At 41.6% G+C, this 27647-nt stretch overlaps 1 protein-coding gene across 2 annotated transcripts in view; it reads right to left on the reverse strand.

Moving 5' to 3' along the window:
• Positions 1-16953, reverse strand: part of SLC41A1 (solute carrier family 41 member 1) — a 48042-nt gene extending 31089 nt beyond the window's left edge. Inside the window, exons 1-3 of one of the 2 annotated variants that reach the window (XM_054981151.1) lie at positions 16817-16953; positions 14548-14775; positions 13422-14293 (exon numbers count right to left, since the gene is read on the reverse strand). In XM_054981151.1, the coding sequence (XP_054837126.1) occupies positions 13422-13805 (384 nt within the window). In that variant the 5' untranslated portion in view covers positions 13806-14293; positions 14548-14775; positions 16817-16953. Of the gene's footprint in view, positions 1-13421; positions 14776-16816 lie in introns of both variants that reach the window. The other variant, XM_054981150.1, reaches the window with a different exon arrangement.
• Positions 16954-27647: the final 10694 nt, after the last annotated feature.

Raw genomic sequence — 27647 nt, forward strand, 5'->3', positions numbered from 1 at the left:
CAGACTTCCAGGCCTCCCTCACTCTTGGGCCAGCAGCAGCCAATGTCACGAGCACAAAAGCCCAAGGTAGATCAACCACGACCGGAGGTGTGAGGATCGCCAGTTCCCTGAAGAAATAACCAACTGTACTGCTAACCAATTAGGAAATATATGAATTTCAACCCTTTTCAATGTCTCTTATAATGTATAAAGTGACTATGTGCTTATCTTAATAATACCAATAAATATCTCTGAGATTCATACAAAATTCAATTCATGCCATAAATACATTTCAAATCCATATATACGGTTAACAAGTTCTAGGTACAAAAATCACCGGTCGTCAGCAGAAATGATGTTAAGCTTTTGTTCAATATAATATTGATGATTGTTTCTTCTTTCCTCTTTAGGTGTGCCATGGAGTATACATCCCCCAAGCACAGGGGTGTAGAAAACAGCTGGTCTCTGGAGAGTGAGTCTATATTAACAACAATATTGCTTCTCTTTCAGGTAGGATCCCAATCTTGGGGGGCACAGGAAAATGTCCACAAGCCCCCTGCCTGACGGGGCGGGGGGGGCAGATATTCAAACCGTATGTTTCATGCTTTACTTTTTAAAGGGCATCTACTTAAAGGTCCAATTTCTACCATCAATATCTGTAATAATACAGGTATTTTCAAAATATGGTGCCTCAGTCTCTCATAATGAAAAACACAGTTCTTAAGCTTACCATGCAATAAGTGTAGAATCTGCAACCTTCAAACGGAGACTCATCAAAAGGAATGGCTGAGCATTACACCCCACTTAATCATTCACATTATAAGTCCCAAGCAGCAAGCACTCATTCATGGCACTCAACTTAAAGGTACAGTACATCCAACCCGATTTACCAGCAACCACATCAGTGAATATTTACAAACACTTTTTTTTTCTTCCAAAAAATAAGATAAGTTGAAGTCACTGTTCAGTCCTCCTAGTGTGAGGCTATCGAGAGTATGAATCCAGTACGCCTCCTTCTGTAGGAGTTCCCTCTGAATGCATTGCTGGGAACCTCCTACAACAATATGCAGTACAGTAAAGTTGAACTCATTTTCCTTATCATGGTGATTTACAAAATGTTCCACCAAGGCTGCCTCCATGATTCTATTTCTAATGTGGAACAAATGTTCTAAGATACGAACCCGAATCAGGCAGACTGTATTCCCTACATAATTCCCACAGATAATTAAGTAAACCTCTCCTGCAGACTGGCAGGTTGAGAAATTGTGTAAATAAATAGGTGAACTGGTATCTCCTCTAGAGTCCTCTTTAAGACTTCAATCTCCATATGGGAAGTGGGAGAGGGTTCATTATAACTAGCCAAGACAAATGATACTCCACACCTAACACTATACTGGTTAAGAATTGCACGCACCAGTATGCCTGAATGATACAATTTGATTTGTAAGTATATGATTTTATAGTCAAAACGTGTTACTTTTTGTAACTTTGGCTAGAGAAATATAGTTTGTTAAATGTATTACAGAGTCTGTGATTCTTTGAAAAAGACATGTTGAAACGGGACTTAATGGATTTAGATGACTCTTAAGAACAAGAAGATAATCACAGCTACTTTCAAACCCAGTAAGTGATCAGCTAAGACTGTGGCATTATTGTTGGATGGATTGACTCAACAAGGACAGAGTGCGCATGGACTTTTGAGATTCATTGCTTTCGATGTAGCATGAATTGAACAGTGCTTTAATTGCACATATTGCATTTGTGCAATATGAATTTCTTTGGATCTATTTATGGAATTGTGCAATATACTTTTTATATGCTGAAGAACACTGAAGCACTTGTACTTTATTAGTAACAGCATACCATATTTCAAAGATTTGGATAGTACTGGCTTATTAGCACATGCCACTTTAAGAAAGTATTTCCTTGTTGGTATGGTGACTGAATATTTCTCCTGTTCATTCAGAAAATTGTGTGACTATATATGAATTAATGTTTCATGATTCTTGAGTAAATGATTGTGTAAATGATTGTGTAAATCGTATTTATTGTTGATTTTGTAACTTGTACTTAGTAAGATTTCACGAGTTTTCCTTTCTGTTGTACCATTTGTTATCACGATACTCTCCTGCTTTGTTTGTATAATAAGAACATGACAACACTCCACAGGATCTAGAAGCTGAAGAACCAGAAACTAGATCCTTGTGTTGTAGCCTAATCGACATCATTGCCAGTTAACCTCAGAAGTATTTTTTCCCAATACATCACCTGTCTGTTGTATTAACTGAAATATTTATATTCTGCCTTCCTCAGGAATAACTCAAGGGCCGTTTCCAGATGGCTTACCTGCCTCCGGAACGTTGCGCCATCTTGCGGGGGAAACGCGAAATATCGCGTTTTCTCACGTGAGTTTTGCGCGATGTCGCACAAAACTCGCGCGAGAAAACACGGTATTTCGCGTTTTCCCTGCAAGATGGCGCAACGTTCCAGAGGCAGGTAAGCCGTCTGGAAACGGCCAAGGCCTTCCTGCCAAAAGGTATACTGTAATCTAAAACGTCATTGCATACTGAAAATATATTCTAATCCAGAAGTTTTTTTCAATCATCAATCTAAATGCCCTATTACATATGTCAACCTCATCAGTAAATGCACATATTGTATTAGCAACCCAAGGGCAACAGGGATACGAACAGACTCTTAAAGCTATTCTGACATTCGATGCTTGCTTTAGAGCTGCACAGCCAGTGTGCTGTAATGGTTAGAGTGCTGGAATAAGACTCATGTTCAAATCCCTGTTCTGTCACAAAACTTGCTGGGTAATCTTGGTAGGGTCCAGACTAACTTGGTAGTCGGACTTAAAGACAACATTATTTTCTATATGTGTTTTTGTAAATCTGGGCTCACTTCCTCAGATACGACCCTGGAGTTCTTCTTAAGGGAAACTTTATGGGGAGGGGCTAAGAAAGTTCTGTCATGAGTCTTTCAAGTGTAAATTCTCTGAGTAAGTGACCAGAACAGGATTTGCCGTTATAAGCAGATAAGAAAGGCAATGAAGTCTACTCATGGAGAAATAATCTGAATTTTAAAGGAAATTAACTGAAATTGATAATCCGATTGTACACTGATAAGCAAGATTCAGGTACAGTAGCACCTTTGAGTTGGCCTCTAAGGTGCTACTGGACCTGAATCTTGCTGTTCTACTATAGACCAGCATGGCTACACACCTGAAACTATTAACTGATATGGACGATCTTAGGCCAGTCACAAACAGCCTAAACCAACTCACAGCACAGTTGTGAGGATAAAAATGAGAAACACGACCATGAGATTCTTGGGGAGGGGTAAACATGCACTAGAGATAAATCAACATAGAGGTTTTTTTCAGTTTCTTTCTAGTGACCCATCAAGGATTTAGTGGCCACCTTCAAGCACTTCCTTTCAAGATCTCCACTAGGACTTAAGGGACCACAAAGACTCCCAAAGACACCTCAACTAATTTGAGGAAAGAAATTCTGAGGAGGTGGGGAACTTTAGGGCTAGCAGTTGGTAGTCTCAGCTTCAGGGGCTTCCTTATCAGACTCTAATATCATGCAATTCTTTTAGCTTCATGTCAAAAAGAAAGCCCTAACATAACAGCAGTGATAACAGGGTCTCAAACGACATATTTACACATCCTGTATTTTACATCTTGGAGGGCCAATGCAGTAGAATCAAGTTGGAAAGGTCCTCTCCACACTTCCAGTTGAGGCGGCAACTGAAGGGCTGTACAACTGAAAGCTCTACTGCTGGGGGAAAATCCTTCCTACAGAAAAATAAAGGGCTAAACTCTTATCTGAGATTCCAGTTTTCTATATAGGAGTTAACACACCCACAGCCAGAAGTCACCATACAAAAATATACAATTCCCACTTTGAGTCAGAAGTAGCATAGATTAGGAAAAGCTTTATCACTTGTTTGTGCTGCTGTCCATAAGGTAGCCATATATAAGCCAACTACACATTATGCACAAAACATGCATTAGAGCACTTACACCTCTGTTTTTTTAAAAAGGGGTCTGTTTGAATGAAAAGTAGTGGGAGGGAGATGGGCACATAACTCTGTCCACTTGTCCAAGTGGGGCTTAAGATGGCTTGGCCTGCTTGGGAAAGGCAATTTGGAACAGAGACAATGCAGACAGGAGACTGCTTAAATGCACCCCCTATCCCATCTGAAGCATTTTTATTAAAATCCACCTCAAGGTTCTACTACAGACATAAGCACACAACACACAGCTAGCTCCCAAGGCTCTGCAAGAGGCAGTATATAGTAATCTGCTAGAGGAAACACTGCAATGAGTAAAGTTTACACCATTCCATTGACAGCTCAGCTGTGTCTGCACTTTGAGCCACAACTAGGTATGTGATATAACTGGAACTAGCCAGAGTAGAAGCCAAGCAAGGGACGGTCCCAAGGGGGAAAAAATAGCTCTTTCCAAAAAGAGAAAATGAGACTCTTCACATATGACAGAAGGTGCAATTCATGGGTGCCTGCCAGCTCCCTTAATAACTCACACAACCCTGATACATTGGCCTGCTCACAACTCCTAGCTGGCTCCTCTAGAAGGAAGATTGCTTCAGGTAGAAAATGTGCTTTGACTAAAAATTGTTCCTGTCAAAGCACTGAAAGCTACAATATTGGCTCAAAGAAATGGAAAAATGTTTTTGAAAGCTTTCAGAGCCTGAATAAGGGCAGTACGAACACAGCATCACAGCAGAAGAAAAGATTCAAAACATAAGCTAGATGCATGAAGCTCTGTTCCCATGCATCAGAAGTCCCTGGGTCTTTTAATCACTCACAAGGCTGTTCTGCTGGCACTTTTGTATCTAGTCAGATATCAGTTGTGTCACACTCATTCCAATAGTACAAGTGTGTAAAAGCAACCCTCTGCTGTAACATAGGGGTTAAGTGGTTGGGATGCAAATAAGCACTCTTCCGGTTTGAATCTCACTACTGCCATGGGCTTAGCAGGTGGCCCTGGTTAAGTTACTCCTCTCAGCCCCAGCTATATTGTGGAGACAACCACGCCATGGTGTGGACACCTGGTCTAGGCTAACTACTACTACTACTACTACTACTACTACTACTACTAGTCCTACGTACACTTGCTTGAGGATAGATCCTTTTAACTAAGAGCTAAGCTACAAGAGATGAATTACACGAAGAGGAGCACATGAAGGGAGTTGCGAGGTTAGCCGGAAAGCTGAGTTTTAAAAGAGATTGGAAGGCTTTATTAATTTCCCCTCTCCACAGAGCCAGGGAGATTGCTGCTCAGAAGGTCTGTTTAATTCCTCTTCGCCTATTAGAAGAGGTAAAACTGACAGAGCCTTTTGGAGGCAAAGAAGAAACTGACAAACCCTCTGAGATGGGGGCGAGATAGCTGTGAATTTCCTTCATTGTGCAGGGGGCTGGAATAGATAATCCTTGGGATCCTTTCCAGCTCTAAGTTTCCATATACTAAACCCTACTCTGTTGTCATGCCAGCCTTTTGAGAGGTTAATGTCTTTATGTATTAGCTGCCTTGGCCCAATGTGAATTTGCTTACGGAAATGGAGGTATCAAAGTAAATACCCAAGCAAAAAATCCCTCAATATGAGTATCAGTCCTGGTTTAAATGCTTCTCTGAAAGTGCTTCTCTGAAAATGTATCTGTCTCTGACAAATGATAGACTCTTGATACTAGAAGGAGATGACTTGGGATTTGGTTGTCTACTTACGGTATGACAAAGTAAAGATTAGTGTGGATTTCAAATGTCACTTTATAAGACGAGCAATTCTGAGAATATGGAATAAGTATAAACCAAGATTGTCCCCGAAGACACTAGTGTGGATTTCACCACAAGAAGCTTTCTATAGAAAGGAAATGATAACTAAACAGGACTGGTTGACTTTTGGAGACTTAGTAGTGTTTCTGGAAGAGGAGTGTAAATTGAAGACAAAAGAAGAATTATTAGCTAAAAGTTACAAATGTTAATGGTTCTTTTATGAGCAATTGTTAGAAAGGTTTAAATTGGACAAAAAAGAATGGGGATTTCAGCAAGAGAGGACAGATTTTGAGAAAGAAATATGTACAAATGATGATCAAATAATTAAGAAAATGTATAAACTGTTGTTGAAATTTGATACAGAGGAAGCATCTGTCAAAGAATATATGACAAAATGGGCAAAGAATTTTGGGTATAATATACAAATGAATCAATGGGAAAATATGTGGGTTAAGGACCTCAAATTTACTGTGTGTTCCACTCCCAAGAAGAATTTTTACAAAATGATGTACCAGTGGTATATGTCTCCAGACAAAATTGTAAAAATGGCCAAAGGTGTCTCAAATAAATGTTGAAAATGTGAACAGGAAGGAACATTTTATCATCTTTGATGGACTTGCAGCAAAGCAAAAAACTTTGGTTACGAGGTACATTTGTTAATACAGAGTTCTATTTGTTGGGAATTATGGACAACAAATTGGAAAAAGAGCCAGTGTTTTAATTTTATATATGGTAACAGTGGCATGGCTCTTATATGCTCAAAGATGGAAGTGCAAGGAGCTACCTGTATGGGAAGATTGGACTGGAAAGATGATGGACTTAGCTGAGATGGCCAAAATTACAGCGTTAATTAGCGATAAAACACTTTCTATATTCATGGCAAATTGGAAACCTTTTATGGACTATCTGCAAGAGACAAAGAAAAATGAATTAATGATTTGTGGCTTTGATTTTTAAGAATAAGGTTCTGAGATAAAGAAGATGAGACATAGAAAAAAGATATTGAGACCACAAGCTGATTGATAATAAAGAGGGAATGTTATAGGTGAAAAACTGTAATGGATTAATAATATGCCTATTATGTTGCTTACTGTTTTTACTTTATAGATTGATTTGTTGGCCATTCTTGACCCTTTTTAGTTGTCTTCTTGTTATGTTTCACTTTCTGTCTCTTGTTCTATCTTTTAATTTTTCCACAATAAAAATAAAAACTATATTTAAAAAAATGAAAATGTATCTGTCAAGGACACAAAAGTGAACAGACATCCAGAGGGCTCACATATTCATATCTGATTCCCATTTGCTATGAACAGAACTTATTTCAACTGCTGTTCTCTATTTCATACTTGTCAAATATCCTCTCACTCCCCAGTTATCACCCAGAATGTAGTCACAGGCCAGCTCTCAACACTTTCTGTTCACAGAACATTTTGTGTTCTCCATAAGATCAAACACCTCCACTCACCACCCAACGATAAGAAGATAACTCAAGTTGTTGGACTGTCACCCCTTACTCATCTTCTGACATAGCCATCACTTTCCAAAGACCAAGGATAGCAGTTTTCACTTCTGTTCTTCAATAGTGAAATTTTGAGGAAGGCCAGGCAAAGGAAGTAAGCTGTATTAATTCTGCTTCAGGCAAAATACTGTTGCAGCCGAATTCCCATGAGTGATCATTAAAAATAGAACAGGGGGAAATTATAGGCATTGAATGGTAGTTCAGCATTCTAGCACAAGCCAATTAGATAAGTAGTCTGGAGGCCAACAGCTAGGATTAAGCCACAGAGAAAAGAAACTGGTTAACTGTCTCAAGTTATGGCTACTACCTAGATGAAAAAATGTTTAAGAGACCCTCCACACAGCATTCTGAACTCCTTGGAGGAAGGGGGGGATATGAGCCCAAAAAATATGCAAAGCTCCTCAAAGTCCCAACAACACTTCTGGTCCAGGCACCTTAGCCATATTTGTACAAGTGACTGCTATACAGAAGAACACAGAGCAAGTAGCTCTCAACAGTGTAATCCTTACATTTCATTATATCCCTCTTGGTTAGGCAAGAGCAGCTTACTGCCTCATAAGTGTGTATAGGAAGTCTCTGCATAGTAAGTAGTATTTATTTCTGAGTAATCCTGTCTAAAATAGGACAAACTGCAACTTAGAACAGAGAACACAAACATTCATGTGTGTGTGTCCACATGCACATGCTTCCCTTAGTTTTAGAACTTTATTTTTCTGGCAAAGCTTTCTGAAGCAATAGCTGTACTTCAGTAAGGGATGAAATAAATGCTTTTAAGTGGTTTTTACAGTATTTCCTGGTCTGAATTTTACAGACTAGGATAAGTTTTTAAAAACAGAGTAGAACTAATCACAGATGCTAAGGTTGGGAAGATGGCTGGTGTTGCTGATAGTTAAACAAACACACTGTCAGTCCTTGAAGGCAGATTTCCCAAGTTCTCCACAGCAAACACACAGGTATGTTGGTTGAAGTAACTTTTATTAAGAAGCTATCAAGTTCAAGGTGCTGCTCAGACAACTGAATTGGCAGAAGGGACGTGGATGGGGTTGGTAGTGTTAGTTATAGGGAAGGTTCCTGCCATCAGGATAGGGACCGTTAAAGTTTGGGTGCGAAAGAACTGGGGGGTGGGGGGAGTGAAGAGGAGAAGCTAGATTTAGGCTAGACAGAACAAAGAATGAAATCATCTCAGTTCCCAAGAAGGATACATTTCGAACTTCAAGGACACTTGCTGGAGGCAGTGTAGAAAAGAGAAAGTAAATATTTACAAGATAACCTACTGCCTTAACATCAATAAGAAATTTCTCATGCCCTCAGAGGACCAGTACATAACACAGAATACATACATAGCAGATATGCAGACAGGCATATATGACACATATATTCTGACCATAGCCAATTGCCCCCTGCTGTAAGAAAGAAATGCTTCATATTTATCATGTCACCATGACTTCCAGGCATCGCAGTGCTGCAAGCACCATACACTGGGCTGTTCGTTCATAATATTTCAAGCAGAACCTCTCCCTTCCCCCTCGCCCACTTCAGTGATTCAGACTTACTGGGCAAGTGAGCAAAACCAGCAAAGTCTAGCAGCTGTGCCTAAGCCTTTTACATTTCAAGCAGCAACCATGTTCAGACCTTTTGTAAAGCATGCCAAATCTGATAAGTCAATGGCATGGAAGTGTTTACTTCTTCCAGATGTGGTGACATGCTTGTAGGTATCAATATGCTGCTGTAGCAAAACAGGCAGATGAAAATCCTTGTCATTATACACTGTGAATGAACACAGGAAGTAAACACATTGCAACAAGTGCAGAAGGATGCAAGGATATGTGAACTCTTTGCCAAGATACTACTAGAGGACTCTTGTATAGACAGAAGGCAGCAAGCATTTTCCAAAGAATTCTAGGAAGGAAAAGATGAAATTTCATAGCAACAAACTCACTGACTTCAGTGAGACCTGCTTCAGAGTAGCCATATATAAAACGCTGACCATTATGAGTTGGAGGCTTAATACATTACAGATAATTCAAAAAGCCCAAGTTAACACATATGCAATTCTTTGCCCCCAATAAAAGTTTATAGTCCCACAGACTTTACCTGCACTCATACTGACAATAAAAAGGAAGCACAGAGATTAGAACAATTTACATAAGTCATGAGTATCCTATAGCCCTAAACCTGCTCTAAGGGAAGCAAGCACATGTGGGCACACACACACGAATGCTTGTGTTCTCTGTTCTAAGTTGCAGTTTGTCGTATTTTTTTAACAAAAAGTGCCAAGGCTGAAGCATGCCTAGAAGCCCTGATTCCTTAACATGAAAGGTGGGTTATTAATTGTCCTGTAGCAACTCTGCATATGCTCAGATGTGTATTTTATTCTAGGATACAACCCTAGTGCTAAAACTAGTTCCTTACTATAGGAATAATCCTAGGGATATCTGGCCCAAATTAAGCCCAGTTGCTTATTTACATGTGCATATTTACACACACAAAACCATACCATAATTGCCTTGTTGACTTAAATGATTCCCACTCCTCCACTTCAAGCCAGTGGGGTGACCTTGGGTCAGTCACAGCTTCTCGGAGCTCTCTCAGCCCCACCCACCTCACAGGGTGTTTGTTGTGGGGATAATAGCAACATACTTTGTAAACCACTCTGAGTGGGCATTAAATTGTCCTGACAGGTGGTATATAAATCAAATGTTGTTATTATTATTATTATATTAGTAGTACTTCCACCATCTTCTTCTATAGTCATCATTTTCCAGAACAACAAATGTTATCTACCATGCAAGCTTGAAAGTATCAACCAAGCTAGAAAGAACAGATATTGTTTTGAAACTATACAGCAATATTAATCCTCACCAGATATTGGGTATATTATATATAGCCTCTAGATAAAAGAACTTTGAATATTAACTTTGAAATAAGTATGTTAGCTGAGTTTTGCCCTATTTGAAAGTCAACTACAACACAAATATTCAGCTAACATGCATGACAAAAGCAAGCAGCAAAGCACACTAAAAGCCTTTCCAATACTGTGGCTACTGGCATCAAGTCTTACCTACAGCTGTACCAGGGTAAAGAGGTAAATTAGGGGCTAGCTACAGTGGTATCGAGGCCATGTTATGCCAGACATATCAAAACTTCCATGATTTCATGGCTGTTCAAAGACACTGAACTACAAAGCCAATTCCTATTTGAAGGTTTCTTTATTCAAAGCAGAGCATTCCTATCCCTAGCCAAATGATCTTCAAGTCCTCCATTTGTCTTACTGATAGACATAAGGCACATATATGTCGCTTGTTCACCCATATTTACTTTTATCCGCCCTTGAAAGGCTGGAGATCAAGAAAAGGGAATCAACACATCTATCTTCAACACAACCTTCAACACATCCTACAACAGCCCAATCCTTTTTGATCAAGAGTATGTCCTGACACTGAGCGGGCAAAAGAGAAACTTGATCACCCGATGAAAGACTGTTCCATACCAGTCCTTAATTGCCATGTTCTGTCTCAAAGATCATTCATACCTAGGCATCTTCTCTATTACACAGCATACTACAGTCAGCTCCATAAATCAGGATCTCAATATACACATACACTCAATGCTGCAGAAAGAACTATTGTACAACTAACAATGTTTACAGTTTAGAATATGATTGTTAATCATACCAAGGAACCAATGGCTTTAAAAGTCTTACTCAATTGCCCTATGAAAGGATCTATTCAGTTCTGAGCATTCTAAAAAGCTCATCCTATCTTCCTTTGAAAGCCTCAAAGAACAATCCCATAGCTTCCTTAAACATCTTGTTCCAAAGGCTGAACTGCTCAAACAAGTTTTGCTTAATGTTTGACCTATCTGCACCTTAAGCCAATTGATTCTCATTCTACCCTCAGTGTGTAAGGTATCAGCTGAAAGCAGAACGTGGAAAGAGCTTTTAAATTTGCTCAGGGAAAAAAGTCAGTTTCATGAACTGTTTTCCATCAGTAACTGATCTGGAAGCCCCTGGCATATAAGGTAACACCAACAGGCTCCTGTTGTGAAAATGTGAACATTTTTTGCAGAAGAGCTTCAAATGTCTCACAAAGCACATCCCAACTACCACAGGAATGAACTGAGGGCAAAAGTGTTAACTACAGCTTTGACTTTATTCATAGCAGGTGAATACAAGATTAATCTTTATTTTTTTAGGGTATTGGCTTTATATCTTGCTTTTATGTAATTCCATTGTGATGATGGTGGTTCAAGCTGTGCCTTGGGCTCCTTCACTATGCAGGCAGGAAAGCTACGTACAGGGCTTTTATACAACCAGTGTCTGAGAGATGCTTCTTGCTGCAAGTAAGATAGGGTCACACTCTGTACTACCCAATTACCAATGGTCAACTTGGTAGGGGAGAGACTCACATGCCCCAAACTCCTGCATTATATTCCATGCAGATCCAGGGAGAGGGAGCACTCACACAGAAAAACAAAATGTGTCTCTGACTATACACAAAAGCAAAGGTGGCATCTAATATACTGGACCAAAAACTAACAGGTGCCAATCTCTGCAACAGATGTATTAGCTATCAAAGTCAAATCATTCTTTCACACACACAGGATACCACAATGGAGTTATCAGGACAGCCCCATCTTCTCAGGAAATACATGCTAATGTTCAGTGAAGTGATGAACTTCAAGAACTGTATTGTTTCGTTTTTATTTAGTTTACTTACCAAGAGAACCAAGGATATGTGGCTCAAGATGTAGCACTGCTCTAGTATGCTTTTTCTAAGTATGGCCTAGTAACAGAGGGTGCTTAAACTCCCCCCAAGCAAACCCTGCAAATGGATGTGAAACTGAGACTTCAACAAGTATTTAAAAATCAAGAAATGTAAGGAAGACATTGAAGCTAGGAATCTAGTGTAATCTAAAGTATCTAATAATGCTTTACTCAGCTGCAGATAGCATACTATTGGTTTCACAGAAGAGCCTCTTACTCCACAGCACATGTAGCATATAACCTGCTAATGAGCAGCAGCGGTTCCAAAGTCGAGCTCAATTGACCACCGATATTATGCCACCTATTCATTTCCTAAAACAGCCATAATTTGGATTTACTTTATCTAAACTGCAATCTGGCCTCCTTAAATGAGACAGAGGAGCCTCTAAAGTCAAGGTCTTGGCCTTTAATGCTGACCTGACAGTTAGCTGGACTTTGGGCACAGAGGTCAGTGAAACTATAACCCAAACAGAAAAATGTCCTTTGAGAAGGGCAAGTTTCATATGGCAGCTAGTGTTTCACGAGAGACCTGCTGGAGCTATCCAGTGGTAATCCAGTACTTCCAATTTCACAGAATAGGGAAAGCTAGGTTTAGGAAAAGCCAAATTATAGGGTATACAGGTACAATCCACAACTAAAGAGGTCTTTTAGCCGCACAGCAGTTGCTCCAGTTTGTCAGCATTGATGTCACCGGACTTGGCTAATGTACAGCACTGGCTCCATAATCTACTGCAGCACTTTGAATCATTCTTCAATTGGCAGCTCTGTAGGCATGTACATACTATCATCAATGCTACAGCTGGAGTTTAGAAATGATTTCTATTCTTGCAATAGCAAACAAATCAAGCCTCCCCATAAAATTAAAATAAAACCCCAGATTGAAGTACATACTTGGGGTTTAGGCTTTTAGAAGAACCTTAGAACACCTGCGTCTCCAACTGTGAGGAACAGGAGTTTACACTGATTACAGAAGTAGGATTTTACAGTTCATAGTTTTCTATGTTAGCAGCATATAAAGATGGTTCTTGATCTACTTGATAGCAGTATTCAAAAACAGCCTGCCTGAGTAAGAGACACTGCTAATAACTACCTGAAATCTCATTTCTTCTACAACAGCACAAGTAAGCTAATCGTGCTGCAGCATATGCTACTGGCTAGTGAGGGGAAACCTTGAGCAATTGGACATACATCCTAATGATTCACTTATGCTTATCCCAGACGAAGTCCATATCCAATCCAGCCGAGGGGCAGCAAGTTTTTACAGGATTTAAAGCCACCAACAGCAAATAGTACAAATTTACAACTACAGACAGGCTCTTAGATGAGCCTATGGCCCACTTAAAGACTTTTAGTCTTACCTGCACCATGTCCAACACCATCCCAGCAGCTACCGTCCCAAACCCTGCCAGCAGGAAAGGAAAGAGAACTTGCAGCCCAATGGAAAAGGAGGTCTCTTTGAGAGGAGAGCTTGGTTCTGGGCCCCGGTCTGTGCTGGTATCATCACTCTCAGTGGTCTGACTGCCATTCTCCAGCAGTGCATCCTCCTCCCGTACTCCTTTGGCATTGGCTCGAGATTCTATCACTATCACCTCCACTTCACCTTCTTTGGGTCCTAAAAACTCAGAAGATTCAACAAGATGTTCTCTGTCAGGGCTGGAGAGGCAGTCTATAGACCCAGCCACAATGGGTAGCACCACTCCATTGGCATGATGAGCTTCTTTTGGTTCCTGCTTGGACGTCATGTTGCAAGATTATTAAGTCTTTCCCAAACCTTCAATGTACTACAGAAGACAATTGCTAGAGAAAAATACTTTTGCTTTGGGGTTCAGCCAATATGCCTTTCGGCATATAGACACCAACTCCCTGAAATCCACAGTTCTGTCCTTAGCTGCAAGGTCTGCTTCCTTAGCAAAAACCCCCATCAAGCACAATCCAGAACTGGAGATGCCAGCCCAGAGCCAGCAGAGAAACTGCAGCAGATTCCAACAAGATCAAATCCACTCTGGTTTGCCTTGCCTGCAGTTCTCCCGTAGGCAAGAATCTTTCAAACACAATCCACAAACTGAACAGATTATTAACTTCTTTGGTTTATAACTCCATGAAGCATCATCTTCCCAGATCCGTATCTTCCTGATTTCAGGTCCAGGTTTGTTTGGTTTGGTTTGCTTCTTTAACTGCAACTTGCTAGGAATAGTTCAACTGTTCCTTACAGACGACGGGAGACAATTTTCTTTGTAAAGAAAGGCACACAGAAGATTAGAATATTTAAAAACAAGTTTGACACAAATTTGGATCCTAGCTTTAAAAAATGATAAAGCTCTGAATTCAGTTTCCTAGCCAGTTGGTGCTTTACCTACTTGGGAGACTTGAAAAATAGAACTTTTGGACTCATTAGCCCTTTCCCCCAGAAAGAAAGTTCTACTTTCATGGGATTCCAGGCAATTAAGAAAAGCTTGGTTAAAGTTTTGCTGCTGGTCTTCTCACCTTCTAGCAGCCCATCACACTCCTTGCAAGACAGTCTCTGTTTTCCCAAGAGCTGTGAGCAGAGCTAACCTCTTTCTCAGAAAGGAAATCTCTCACTTTACATCATGCGGCAAGGAAGGTTCTTATTTAAAGCAAGCGAAGTCCCCAGAGAGGCTTATGCTGTGAGCTTATCCTGTGCTAGACTGAAAAATTCTTCCACTGACGTTTCAGGAATCACTCGGCTCTCACCTTTAAAAAGAGGGAGGAGACAACACATAATATAACTTTTAGGTAAGCATAGAACAACTCTTCCATTCACAAAGCTCCTCCCTCCCATGAAGTCAAATATACATCAATAGCTTTACTGTTCTTGTCGATGCTAATGGAGTTAGCTCTCCTTTCTTAAAGAACTCTACATGTGTAGCCACTATATAAAACAGTTGCAAAGAAAGAGGTCCTTACGTTTCCTCTGTTCATATACATTTTTCCTTCCTGACACTAGAAACACACCCCAACACATACAATCTGAGTTCCTTATGCACCACTGTCACAAGACATAAAGCACAGATGTGTACCACGACTAGTACAAACATCATTGTTCACTGCTAGTGTAATTACAGCCACTGAGTCCCCTTGAAACTGAGACAGGCCAGCATTTGTACCCTCAGTGCTATTCCTCAGTCAGGAGGGACATACACATTTTTTTATTCCAAAGTCCTAAACAGGACAGTCTTTTCTACTAGCGTGGCGTGAGGTGTGGGAAGAACACCACACAGGAGACATGGATGAATGTGCTGGTGTATACACACTACTGCCCTCTGCTATTTGCATTCTTTCATTCCAGCAGCTAGCTGCATTTGTATCTATATCTAACGTATCATCAAGGGCGGACAAGTAAGGGTTTTAGTGAGTTATTCTTTTATTTAGATGTGAAGTCTCTGCAGTGCACAGTCTGGCTTTTCCATCTGCAGTATAAGAAATATCCATTGAGGTCTTGTTTAGAGTGAGTTGGGTTCATTTTATTCTCCCTCAGCAAGCAGTAAGGCTCACAAACATTTATAGCTTCAGGCGGGTAGCTGTACCAGTCTGCAACAGAAGATACCTCTACAGAATATTTTCAGGTGTGTAGCCATGTTGGTCTGCAATATTCTTTACACAGCTCCCTTTATATACTGGGGAGCACTTGTCACATGTATCACACACATCACACCCTGAGACAGCACTTAGGTATTAACAGCCTGTGTGGTTCCAAGTTACTCAGTTCATAGATTTAAAAGCCAAACCCATTTCAATCTTTCAAATCTTTGCAAATTGTTTTCAAATAATTTTACTCAAATACTTTTAGAGGCAAATTGGAAATGTTTATAAGTGCACACATGCATCAGATAACTCACTAAAAGGAAACAGACACTACTCCTTAGTCAGCAAAGGAAGCCAAATTTTAGCATTCCAAATTCCTTGACAGTCTACGAGTAAGATAACCGCTCTTGTGGCATCATCACACGAGGCCATGCACAGATTGCTGAGGATGCACTTCAGCATTCTGAGTAATTCTCCCAGTTTCGCTTACAAACATAAGCCCATCTCAGTCGCATGTTACATTCCACAACTCAGCTTAGGACCTTATTTCACTCTCTTTGCACCTGCACCCCAGTGCAGTCCGACCAGCCAGCCATCAGCCGATCACAACCTTAAAATCAACTGGCTGACAAGCCTAATCCTGCCTTCTCCACACTAGTCACATGCAAATCATCTGCAATTTAGCGAGACCCAACAGTTATCGATCTGTGCTCTTTCCAATAGCTACACTACCAATCGAATCCATTCTACAATGGAAAGGAAAGCCCCAATCAAGCAGACTGGCTCGATCCCCATTTGGCGTCCCGTTCTACTACCTCTAGGACATCCTTCAACCTCAACCTTCCAAAAGGCAAAAGTCTTATAGAAAGCAGGGCGTGAACGCAGGCAGCAGAACACAACAGCATTCCCGAACGGGGTCTCCTTTCCCAGCCAGCAACGCCATCCCACAACCATTATCCCTAAGGGGCAGCGTTCATTTTCCCCAGGACTCTTGCGAATCCTGGCTCCAGAAGGAAAGCCCCTAGGCAAGCGAGGCTGGCCGGTGGAGCCTGGGATACGGAAACTAAATCTCGCTAGCCAAACGCTGCCCGGTGCGCCAGCCTGGCTCTCGGAAGGAGGCGCATCCCCGTACAGACCCGCTGGGAAGCCTTCGGCGGACGACATCCCTCCCTCCCTCTTGCTCTTCCTAAGAGCCGCGAGGGGAGCCGACCTGAGCTCAGCGGCCGGCCCCTTCAGCCCCCGGCTTCCAGGCGGCTCTTCTCCGGGTAGCCAGTCGCGAGCTCTTCCCCCGCCGCCGCTTGCCACCCCGGCGAGATTGCATTTGGGCGAAGAGCAAGACGCCGCTGCTGCGAGAGGAGCAAGTCAGAGGCGAGCAGGATATCGCCCCCTCCCTCACTCGGAGACTTGACATCACTGCTATCAAATAGGAGCGCGCCGTTTCCCTCCCTGCTCTCTGACTATTGGCTTCGCCGAAATGACGTAAAAGTTTCGAAGTGGAGGAAAGGATCGGGGCAGATCTGGCTAATCGCAGCAGGGAAGGAGGCGGGCTGTGCTCTGCGGCCTCCCTCCCCAGCCGGGAGGGGCGGGGGGGGAGCGCTTTAGGAAAAGAACCAATCACGTGCTCTCTACAAAATTACATGCTTTTTTATTTTCGCAAAAGCTCTCGCATTTCTGGGCAGCTGCTGCAGCTGTTTTTTAGACCAACGGGGGCGGGGTGGTCAGAACGTTTGGAGATCGAAATAATGCTATTCTGCCAGGTGACAAACTGGGCTGGATAACTGCAAACGAGCAATAACAACTCGCCACTGCAAGCAGAAAACTAGCTTATCAGGGAGATGACTCTTGTGCCGGCTGTACCATTTTTCTACTTTCAGAAATGCAAAACAAACATACGCGCACACACGAGAGTATTGCAGAAGGAGTGTCTTCCTCCTCTTTGAAACACTACAACCCCCTTTACCATGTCATACTGCTGAATATGTAGGCCAGGCCTCAGACCGATTTGAAGGTGGGTGGGGGTTGAGCGAACCATGACGCCTGCTCTCTTGTTTAAACTAGACCCTCAACTGCGTGAGTGCTGTTTAGTGGACCCAAGGTGGGCATGCTAACAGCAGAGGTATCAGCAGCTGAGGGTCTGGTTTAACTGAGACAACTAGTAGTCAGGCACATCATGCAATGCTGTAAAGGTAAGTTCTTGTTTATCATTTAAATTGGGCTTCTTTAAGGCTATCTAAGCAGGGAAGAGAAAGGCCAAACTAAATCTGCCAAAGATTAATCTTTAGGCTTTACTCTGCTTCTCTGGGCTGAGGAGGATGGATTTTAGAGACTGATTTGTGTGCGGATTGATATGTGATGCTTGTAGTAGATTACTTTAGGCTGCCAAAACATGTACAGACACTGAAATGCATGGGTGTTTAGTTGTTGATGACCCACTGCTTTTATTAATTTTTACTTTTAAAAAGGATGTTATTGCTGAAAGATGTATTATTTTAGCAATAGGAAGTAAAACATACATTTGCTAAAAGAAATACATCACAATATGTATTACTTTGCTGCTCTTGTATCTCAGGAGACACTGTTTCGGTTGCACAGCCTTATCATGTTTCTGGCGAAGACAATTTTCGTGACTGCTATTGCTGTGGCTTAACTAGAAGACATTTGGAACCTGATCATGTGCATGCTTATCTGGAAGTACCACTAACTTCACTGAGTCTTATTCCCAAGAAGATGTGCATAGGCTTTATTCAGGGATGGTGTAATTGCACAGTGCAATCCTAAACAGAGTTACACCCTTCTGAGCTCATGGAGTTCAATGGAGGAGTGTAACTCTTCTTAGGATTGCACTGTAAAATGCTCCAAAGATTTGAGCCATTTACTTAAAATCGTATGTCACATATTTTGCTTAATTGCACAATTTTCATCGAAGATTTCAGTGCAGATTTAGAATCGGCTTGATTTTCTGCAACTCATAGAAAAATGCAGGGGGGGATGGGAAATAGGCAGAAATAAACAGCAGACCATGGAAAGTGACTGATCTGATACCAAATGAAAACATACCACATTTTTATTACCAAAACACGCTTCCACAGAGAGATTTGAAAACTCTTCCTCAAATGCTGCAATCCTAATCCAAATTTGGACCTATGCACCTAAAAATTAAGTTTTAAAAATTACCAGGAACTCTAAAGATGGATCTCCCAGCAGATGCTTGTTCTCCCTTTGGGGTCCGTATGTTACTTCCCCATGATGTGTTTACAGCTCTTTTGGGTGTGGCAATAGGATCTTATTTGTGTTGATGTATAAATAAGACTTGCGTGCCTTAGAGTAAAATTTCACCAAATGCAGGGGTTTTGTGGGTGGATCCAGGTATGTTATTGGTCTCTAGCATTTGCGGTTATGATGTCTGGACAGGGCATGATGGAATCATTCCTTTCTCTGCCACAGGATCTCCTTTTGCCCCCTGGCAAAATTATTCAAATGACTACTGATGTCTGCCTGGAGTCTTAATGAGAAAGGCAGACTATAAGTAATGTAAATAAATAAAATAATGGGATAAAGTTACCACAGCTTGATTCTGAATGAAGTCAAGCTGATCTACAGTAAATGCTTCTTGTAGCCACTTGTCTTCAATTTTCCTTTGTTTGTTTTCCTTTTCCCTAGAACATTCCAGTGACATAGTCCACCACCCAAAATTCACCATATGCTTTACTGTAGGTGTGCATCCCAGCGTGTTTTTTATACCAGAGACTGGAATGTTTGTTTGTGAGCAGATCTGTTGATGGTGAATGTTCCAGGCTAAAGTGTAGACCACTTGGCATTCTTTTTCAGAGCTAGTTTGGTGTAATGGTTAAGAGCTCGGGACTCTAATCTAGAGAACCGGGGTTGATTCTCCACTCCTCCACTTGAAGCCAGCTGGGTGACCTTGGGTCAGTTACAGCTTCTAGGAGCACTCTCAGCCCCACCCACCTCACAGGGTGATTATTGCTGTGGGGATAATTATGACACATTTTGCAGAGGAGTTAGCTGTGTTAGTCTGTAGTAGCAAAATCAAAAAGAGTCCAGTAGCACCTTTTAAGACTAACCAACTTTATTGTAGCATAAGCTTTCGAGAATCACATTTGTAAACTGCTCTGAGTGGGCATTAAGTTGTCCTGAAGGGCAGTGTATATAAATCAAATATTATTATTTTTTACTTTGTTCCAACTTCGGAAAGCAAATCAGGGTTCTTTACTCAGAGCAACTACCTCACTAGGCACAAAAAGAAAACCAGCAAAGAGAAAGGTGACCTTGCTTATAAGTAGTGTCACCTGCTCTAAATTCATGAAATTGATGTAAAAATGCAAAATACCACTGAGAAAATAAGTGAAAACAGAAAATCTTGGAGGGGAGGGAGGAGCAGGAGACTGCAATGACTTAAAAATCAAATATGGGTTTCTCATGTCTTGCCAGCAGGTAGTAATGTCAGCATATGCATTAAAAAGGAAGCAGTTTTCATCTGGATGCCCTAGACCACAGGAGACTGAATATTTGCTTTTTAAAACAACCATATTGCTCGATGGCAGTGAATTCAGATACCAAAGAATTGAGTCAGTTGGGTGTATTCTTTATATAACAACAAAAACAAGGGTGGTGAGCTCCACTATTGCTGAAGAATGTGGAAACTAGCAGTCTAGCACAGAATGGGAAGACAGTTTCTAGACTAGCTGAGAATGGCCTTTATTTGTATCATCAGTTTGTACTCTCAGATGAATCCAAATGACATTATTGTCAATATATTACATTTCAGATTTTTCTTTCATTTCTTGTCTTTTTTTTCTGTCTTTCTAGGATTTACTTTATGAAGGTTGTAAAAAATTGCACCAGTCTCCTCCATTTGGGTGATCAAAGTGCTATTGATATTTCCTAAGGCTACTGCCCTTTTAATTCCCCCTCCTTTCTCTTTCCAGCTTACTTCATTATGAGTATCAAACTCGGGACTCTGGCAACCAGCCCTCAGGGCCACAGATGTAACTTGCACAGAAAAAAACCCTCAGGTTTTTGGTTTCCCTCTTCCATCCTTCCCTTATGCATAGCTCAGAAATAAATTGCTTCTGCTTTAACAGAAGTCCAAGGTTTTATTTATCTTAACTGTTTTGTCTGAACAAACCATGGGTTGTTCTCTTCCTTCCCAATAAAGATTCCAAATGATAGTTGAGAAACTTCATTTGATGGCAAGAAAACAAACTATATTTTGAAGTTCAGAGATCTATCGGGGGAGATCTATCGGCCCGTCACCCTTTGGTGTGCGGGGTTCCCCAAGGGGTGATACTCTCCCCAATGTTATTTAACATCTATATGCGCCCCCTCGCCCAGTTGGCGCGGAGGTTTGGGCTGGGTTGTCATCAATACGCGGATGACACCCAACTTTTTCTGTTGATGGACGGCCGGCCAGACACGGCCCCAGACAATCTGGCCAGAGCTTTGGAGGCTGTGACGGCATGGTTGAAACAGAGCAGACTGAAATTGAACCCAGTGAAGACGGAGGTCCTGCAGCTGGGACGGGGGCTGCCAGATGTTGGGATCCAGCTCCCTGCCCTGGATGGGACACCACTGGCAACTTTGCCAGTGGTAAAGAGTCTGGGTGTGTTCCTGGATGCCTCCCTATCGATGGAGGCCCAGGTCACGGCGGTTGCCAAGTCTGCATTTTTCCATCTTCATCAGATCAGGCAACTTGCCCCCTACCTGACGCCCCAGGACCTGGCTACAGTGATCCATGCAACGGTCACCTCCAGGCTAGATTACTGTAACTCACTCTACGCTGGGCTACCCCTGGGCCTGATCCGGAAACTACAACTGGTCCAGAATGCGGCGGCACGGGTCCTGACTGGTATACCTTACCAGTCACACATCACACCTGTCCTGCGCCAGCTGCACTGGCTTCCAGTTGAATTCCGAATCAGGTTCAAAGTGTTGGTTCTTACCTTTAAAGCCCTGAGTGGGTTGGGACCGGCATATCTTCGGGACCGCCTCTCCCTGTACGTTCCCCGGAGATCGCTCCGATCAGCGAATAAATATTTACTTGTGGTCCCCGGCCCTAAGGAAGCCCGCCTTGCTTCAACCAGGGCCAGGGCTTTTTCAGTCCTGGCCCCAGCCTGGTGGAACGCTCTGTCAATGGAAACCCGGGCCCAGCGGGACATATTATCGTTCCGCCGGGCCTGTAAGACAGAGCTGTTCCGCCAGGCGTTTGGTGATTGAAGGGGGCGGTGCCATGTCAGCCTCCCACCTTTGGGGTGGGGAAGGTTCTCCCCACCACTGCACCTTGTTAATTTGTTTTATTATTTGTATATTGATTTTAGTTTTTGTTTTTATCAATTTTAACTGTTCACCGCCCAGAGCCCCTGGGATGGGCGGTATATAAATTGAATAAATAATAATAATAATAATAATAATAAATACTGACTATGGTTTGCTTAGAATGTAAAAATGATTAATTTCTATGCGATGTGTTAGGCAGGAGAGAGGGTGTGCATTAGTCTGAGATTTCCCAAGGCTCATTCCTGAAACACCAAACTACAGTCTGCTGTTACATGTGAATTGTGCTTACTTCTTGCGCTGACATAGTACGAGCTGTTGAATTCCCTACTCAAGTTGCAAGCCAGAATGCCATACTGCAGCTACTGGCTCAACAGCTTAAGCTACCATTCATTTTAGGGGTCTGCTAGATGCTTTTTGTTGTTGTTTAATAACATAGTTGTGCATGTCCTAAAATGCTCCAATCCTAAAATGTTCCAGATATTCAAAGGCAACTGTGCATATGTGCACAATGAAGCTACACAGTAAGCAAAAAGCATACAAATAATGGCTATCAGGGCTTTTTTTCAGTAGGAACGCGGTGGAACGGAGTTCTGGCACCTCTTGAAAATGGTCACATGGCTGGTGGCCCCACCCCCTGATCTCCAGACAGAGGGGAGTTTAGATTGCTTTCCACACACCCCTCTGTCTGGAGATCAGGGGGCAGGGCCACCGGCCATGTGACTATTTTCGCCGAGGGTGATTTAAACTTTAAAAAACTCCCTTCTTGTTCCAGCTGACCCAAAGTGACGTCATTGTGCAGTCCTGAGTTCCACCACTGAGGGCCAAGCTACAAGTGACGAATGACACTTGAACAGCAAGTGGATTGAGTGGAGGGCAAGTGAACAGGGAGAAATACACTTGCCGTTCAAGTGTCATTTGTCACTTGTAGCTTGGCCCTCAGATCCACCACCATTTTTCCCAGGAAAAAAGCCCTGATAGCTATAATGAAAATATTATAACAACAGCTTGTCAAAAGGGAGTGAAATGCCTCTTTGGAACTTTCTTACACAACCAGGGTCTGAATTCAGGAGTGTTTATCCCGTATCAGCTTTAACTTGCTTGAATGCATTCAGATTGTTATCTGAGGATAGCAAGAGACCTTGGCATAACAATGAAGGGAAGGGAGATGTTACATGAAATCTCTACTAGAAATAAGTACTTTACCCTTCCTCCAGCCAGCATTAAATATATTATTGAAACAGGTTGTGTGTATCCTCATCTATAATTTTCAAACAGCGGTAGCTTATTCCAGTAGTGATTTCAACAATAATACACTCCTGAACTGGCTTCATCAACAGCTTGTCAGTTCATATAGTACAGAAGTGATGTTTGTTTACTGCAGAAGTGAACTGCTGCTGTTTGAGAGCAGAGGTATAAACTCATCCATGAACATTTACTCTGAAATTATTGCAAAATAAAGCCAAGAGTCCTTGTTATTTTATGAACCGTTGTTTAATATTTTATTGTATTTTTATAACTGTTGTACTTCACCCTGAGCTCACTTGCGGGAAGGGCGGGTTAGAAATGTAATAATAGTAATAGTAATAATAATAATAATAAAATCTGTCTTGAAGATGAAGCAAACAGTTCTTGCTGTTTTAGGATACATGTAGGAATAAGACTCAATTGTACCTTATGATCTTTTGACAATGTATTCTAAGTGACTTGTCCAAGACAGAGTTGCATGAAAAGCTAGGTTTTGCAGACACCTCATTTTCAACTTTCTGAGCAGAGCTGACACTAAGTTGTTAATTAACGAGGATTCCTTGACTTTGTGCAAATATCCAGCACAGTGTGCCATAGGTTGAACCTGTACTTCATCCTCTACTCACCCCCACTTAGTAGCATCACGTTAGATCTTACTGGCAAACTAAGTACAGGAGTCAAGGACTTTGGCTTGTGAGGAAACAATGTAGAGAAATATTGACATGTTCAAGTCACCTTCTGGATCTATACAGAAAATCAAATTATCAGCAAATTCCTGGAAACAAACATTTTAAAAATATTCTAGCATTTAAAGACTTTTTAAAAAAAGGTATACAAAGAAAAGCAGAATCCATATTCTTCTCAGTCAGTGTATGGAATAAGTCCCGCACCCCCACTCCAGAATGATATTTTGTCAAGCTTTGGACAATGAATTAATGTTGCAGGGATCAATATGGTACAAAGACAGATAAGCAGAGGTCCCAGAAAGAGCTTTCTCAAATCCTGACTCCTTTGGGCTCAAAGATGATAAACTATCACCAGCATTTCTAGATCTAAGCTAACATTACCAGTCTATTTTTACATCTCTTCAGTGAATACACTTGGTTTTCAGCTCCAGTTTTATAAGGAGGAACCAACCCCTTGCGCTTCCAAAAAGAGGCAGTATGCAAAACTCCTCTGTTAATAGAGATAAATTTACAGTAAGGAGGATTGTGCTGTTGTTTGCACTATAGCATTCTTAAACCTCTATCTGTGAATATCTTTCGGCAATTAAACTCTTTAGCTACATTGATGGCTTCAACTTTCTACCAAAGTCTTCCCCCTGCCCTCTCCAGCCACTATTAATCTTTGCCATAGTCCATCTGAGTAGTTAATCCGTTTGACTGATTTGTTGTACTGGTTACCTATTGTCCCCAGTAACTGTCTAAAAGCAATCTAAGGGCTATGGCCATCTTGGGTACGGCTTTGAAAGGAGCTTTCATGTCTTCTTTCCCCAGTTCTGTGTCTTGCTTCTTTTTATGCTTTTACAAGCTGTCTTGGTTTTTGATTTGGTGAACCTAACTTTCATGTGGCTTTTCTGCGCACTTATTCCTGATTTTCTCTGCAGTCAATCCCCAAGTATTGGAATCGGTTTGGGTATGGTTCTTCTGCACATCTGTCCTCTTATATTTTTACAATTGTGGAGTAAGTTTATTTTGTTCTGTATGTGCCTTAATTAATCAGGATTTTTCACTTGAGGGTGTTGTTGTCAATGGTGTTGTCATGATCAAGGATGTCACAGCACACACACCTTTTTATTTGGGGGGCATACTTATAATGTCATGGGCTGAATTAAGAAAAAAGATTGAAAATGAATACAGGGGAAGTATTTGCATGGGGAAGCCTAAAATGGAACCCGCTCTGCCACTCATACCTAAGTCCCCCCCCCCCACGGTCCAAGCTGAAGAGGCTTGCCCAGGCTGACCCAGAGGTAGGAGGCAGAAGCCAGCAGCTGTGGAGCAAATCAACTTCCATTGGGATGGAATCCAGAGCAGCAGAGGCTATGTGCTTTTCAAACCATGCTGCTTTTTCTGGTACCAGAAGTACCCATCTCTCTTTCCTGGGCCCCCAAGGATTTTGACTTTTTAAAAAAAATTATCATTTTCTTAGTGTTATCTTGACCTATCACAGCAGATTCTCAGCTTTCTTTTTTTTAAAAAAAAGTCTCTAGCGCTTTCCCTTGTGGAAATATAAGGAAAAAGTCTTATCTCCACAACAAAAAGAACTAGAATGTTATTTATTTTTGTATGAAAGCTGAGAATTCTGAGAATCTGCTTCATCTATTAGTACAATGGTAAGTCAATATATCAATATGAAAATGACAATTAAAAAAGGAAACAAAACGGGGGGAAGGGGGAGAGTGGTTTGATGACGACAAATGTCCTATTGTTGAAAATGGGTTGGAGGTGAATAGGAGTGGGTAACACTCCATTACATTAAAAATTGACTCAAAATTGGCTTCCAGAAAAAGATTGGGGCAAAAGTGGTCTCAAAAGAATTGGGGGGGGGGGACAAAAAAACAGAAGCTAAAACTAAAGCCAAAAAAATGCATCTGGAAATTGGGACAAATCAAAGCAGTATGGACCCAGAACTGATGAAGAAAAACCTGTGTGGAAAACCCCTTTCCTCTGTAACCCTATTCTGGCATGTTTTTGGCCAGAAGTACAGATAACTTATTGAGCACCGATGCAACTCAAGCCCTTCTGTAGCTTCTGTTAAGTGGTTGGGTTGCGAATCAGCACTCTGCTGGTTCAACTCCCACTACCGTCATGAACTTTGCAGGTGGCCTTGGGTAAGCCCCTCCTCTCAGCCCCAGCTCCCCAGCTGTATTGTGGGGATTATAATAACACTGACTTTGTTAACCACTCTTGAGTATGGCAATAATCTTTCCAGTGGTTATTAATCCATAATGGCTGTGAGCCTGATGCAGGGATTGAAAGGAGTCTCGTTATTTGAAACATCAAATTTCAGCTCCTTCTGGCCTTACAGTCTACAAACACAAAGCAGCTTGCCAACATACTAAGCACATGCTTCATTTAAAAAAAATAAACTTTATTTTTCAATTTTCATTTTTTTAATGAGAAAAAACAACAACACCAACAACAACAGGTTTACAGATACAACTATAGCATGAGGAAAAAAAACACTGCAGATGCAAAGTTAAACTCCAGAGAGCCGTAAAATTCCAGGTTAATTGAAGAATGTCAGTTAACCACCTGTAGAACATGGATTTCGCTCATAAAGTGGACAAGACTGTAATTAGCATAGTATCTGAAATACGGGTCTGGTCTGACCATAGCACATAGGTAAGATAGGGAAGCCATAGGGTGGTAAAAGTAGATTGAAAGTTTGGGTTATCTAGAGAGCGAAGGTGGTCAGTCAGCTTTTCCATTAGGAAAATTTCCCACAATTTATTGAACCAAATAGCTACTGGGGGCAGGGAAGCCCTTCTCCACGCAGAGGCTATGACTAATTTGGCAGCCGCCAAGAGGTACATGGTTAAGTCTTTTCTAAGCTTTGGGATGCTACCATCCTCCCAAAGCCCCAACAGAATTAATTCTGGCTGCATAGGGATAGTGTAACAAACAATTCTCCAACATGGAGAAGGACCTTCCCCCAAAATATTTGGATAGCCAAGCAGGTCCACCAGCAATGTATATAGCTTCCCAACTGACCACATTTCTTCCAGCACAGTGGGCTATAGCTTTGCTTCATTTTATGTAGTTGGCTGGGAAACATATACCACCTGGCCAGGATTTTGAAAGAGAGAGTGTGTAATGTGACTGCTCTAGAGTTAAGTGGTTTAGCCTTCCATATTTCCACCCATTGAGCCTCAGATAGTTTAAGGCCACAGTCCTTGTCCCAAAGCGACTGATATCTGAGTGGTGAATCCTCCTTTCTGCCTGAGACTAGCTGGTACATTCTGGATATAAGACCTTTCCTCTGTAAGCAGTCCCGGTTAAGAAGTCTGTGAGGTTTCTGCTAAATGCCTCTTTGACCTCCTTGTGATGTGCTAGGTGTTGCACTTGAAGGTACTGGAACCATGGGAGTGTGATGTTATGACCTGCTTCTAGAGTTAACTTTTTCTATTATAAGCCCATTTTTATGACGTCCTTTAATCAACATTTGTTTAATTTCCTCCATAAGTCATATTCCTGGGGCTGTGAAGCAGGATGAAACCAACTTTGCCCCCAAAAAGACATTACTGGAGAGTATTTAGGCAGAAGCCATTTTCTCTCGGTATCCCATACTTTTAGAGTAGTAGAACAGAGCACATTATGTGCGGCAGGGGAACTCCTTTCACTAGGAGCATTCCAAATAACGTCTCTGATATTCCTAGGGCTATAATACGAGCTTTCTATCGTGACCCATTGGACATGCTCCTGAAAAGATAGCAGGGTTACTAAATTAGCTAGATGAGATGCTATGTGGTATCCCTTTAAAGAGGGGATGGCTAGGCCTCC

Source organism: Eublepharis macularius, chromosome 5, assembly GCF_028583425.1.
Source record: "Eublepharis macularius isolate TG4126 chromosome 5, MPM_Emac_v1.0, whole genome shotgun sequence".
NCBI lineage: Eukaryota > Metazoa > Chordata > Lepidosauria > Squamata > Eublepharidae > Eublepharis > Eublepharis macularius.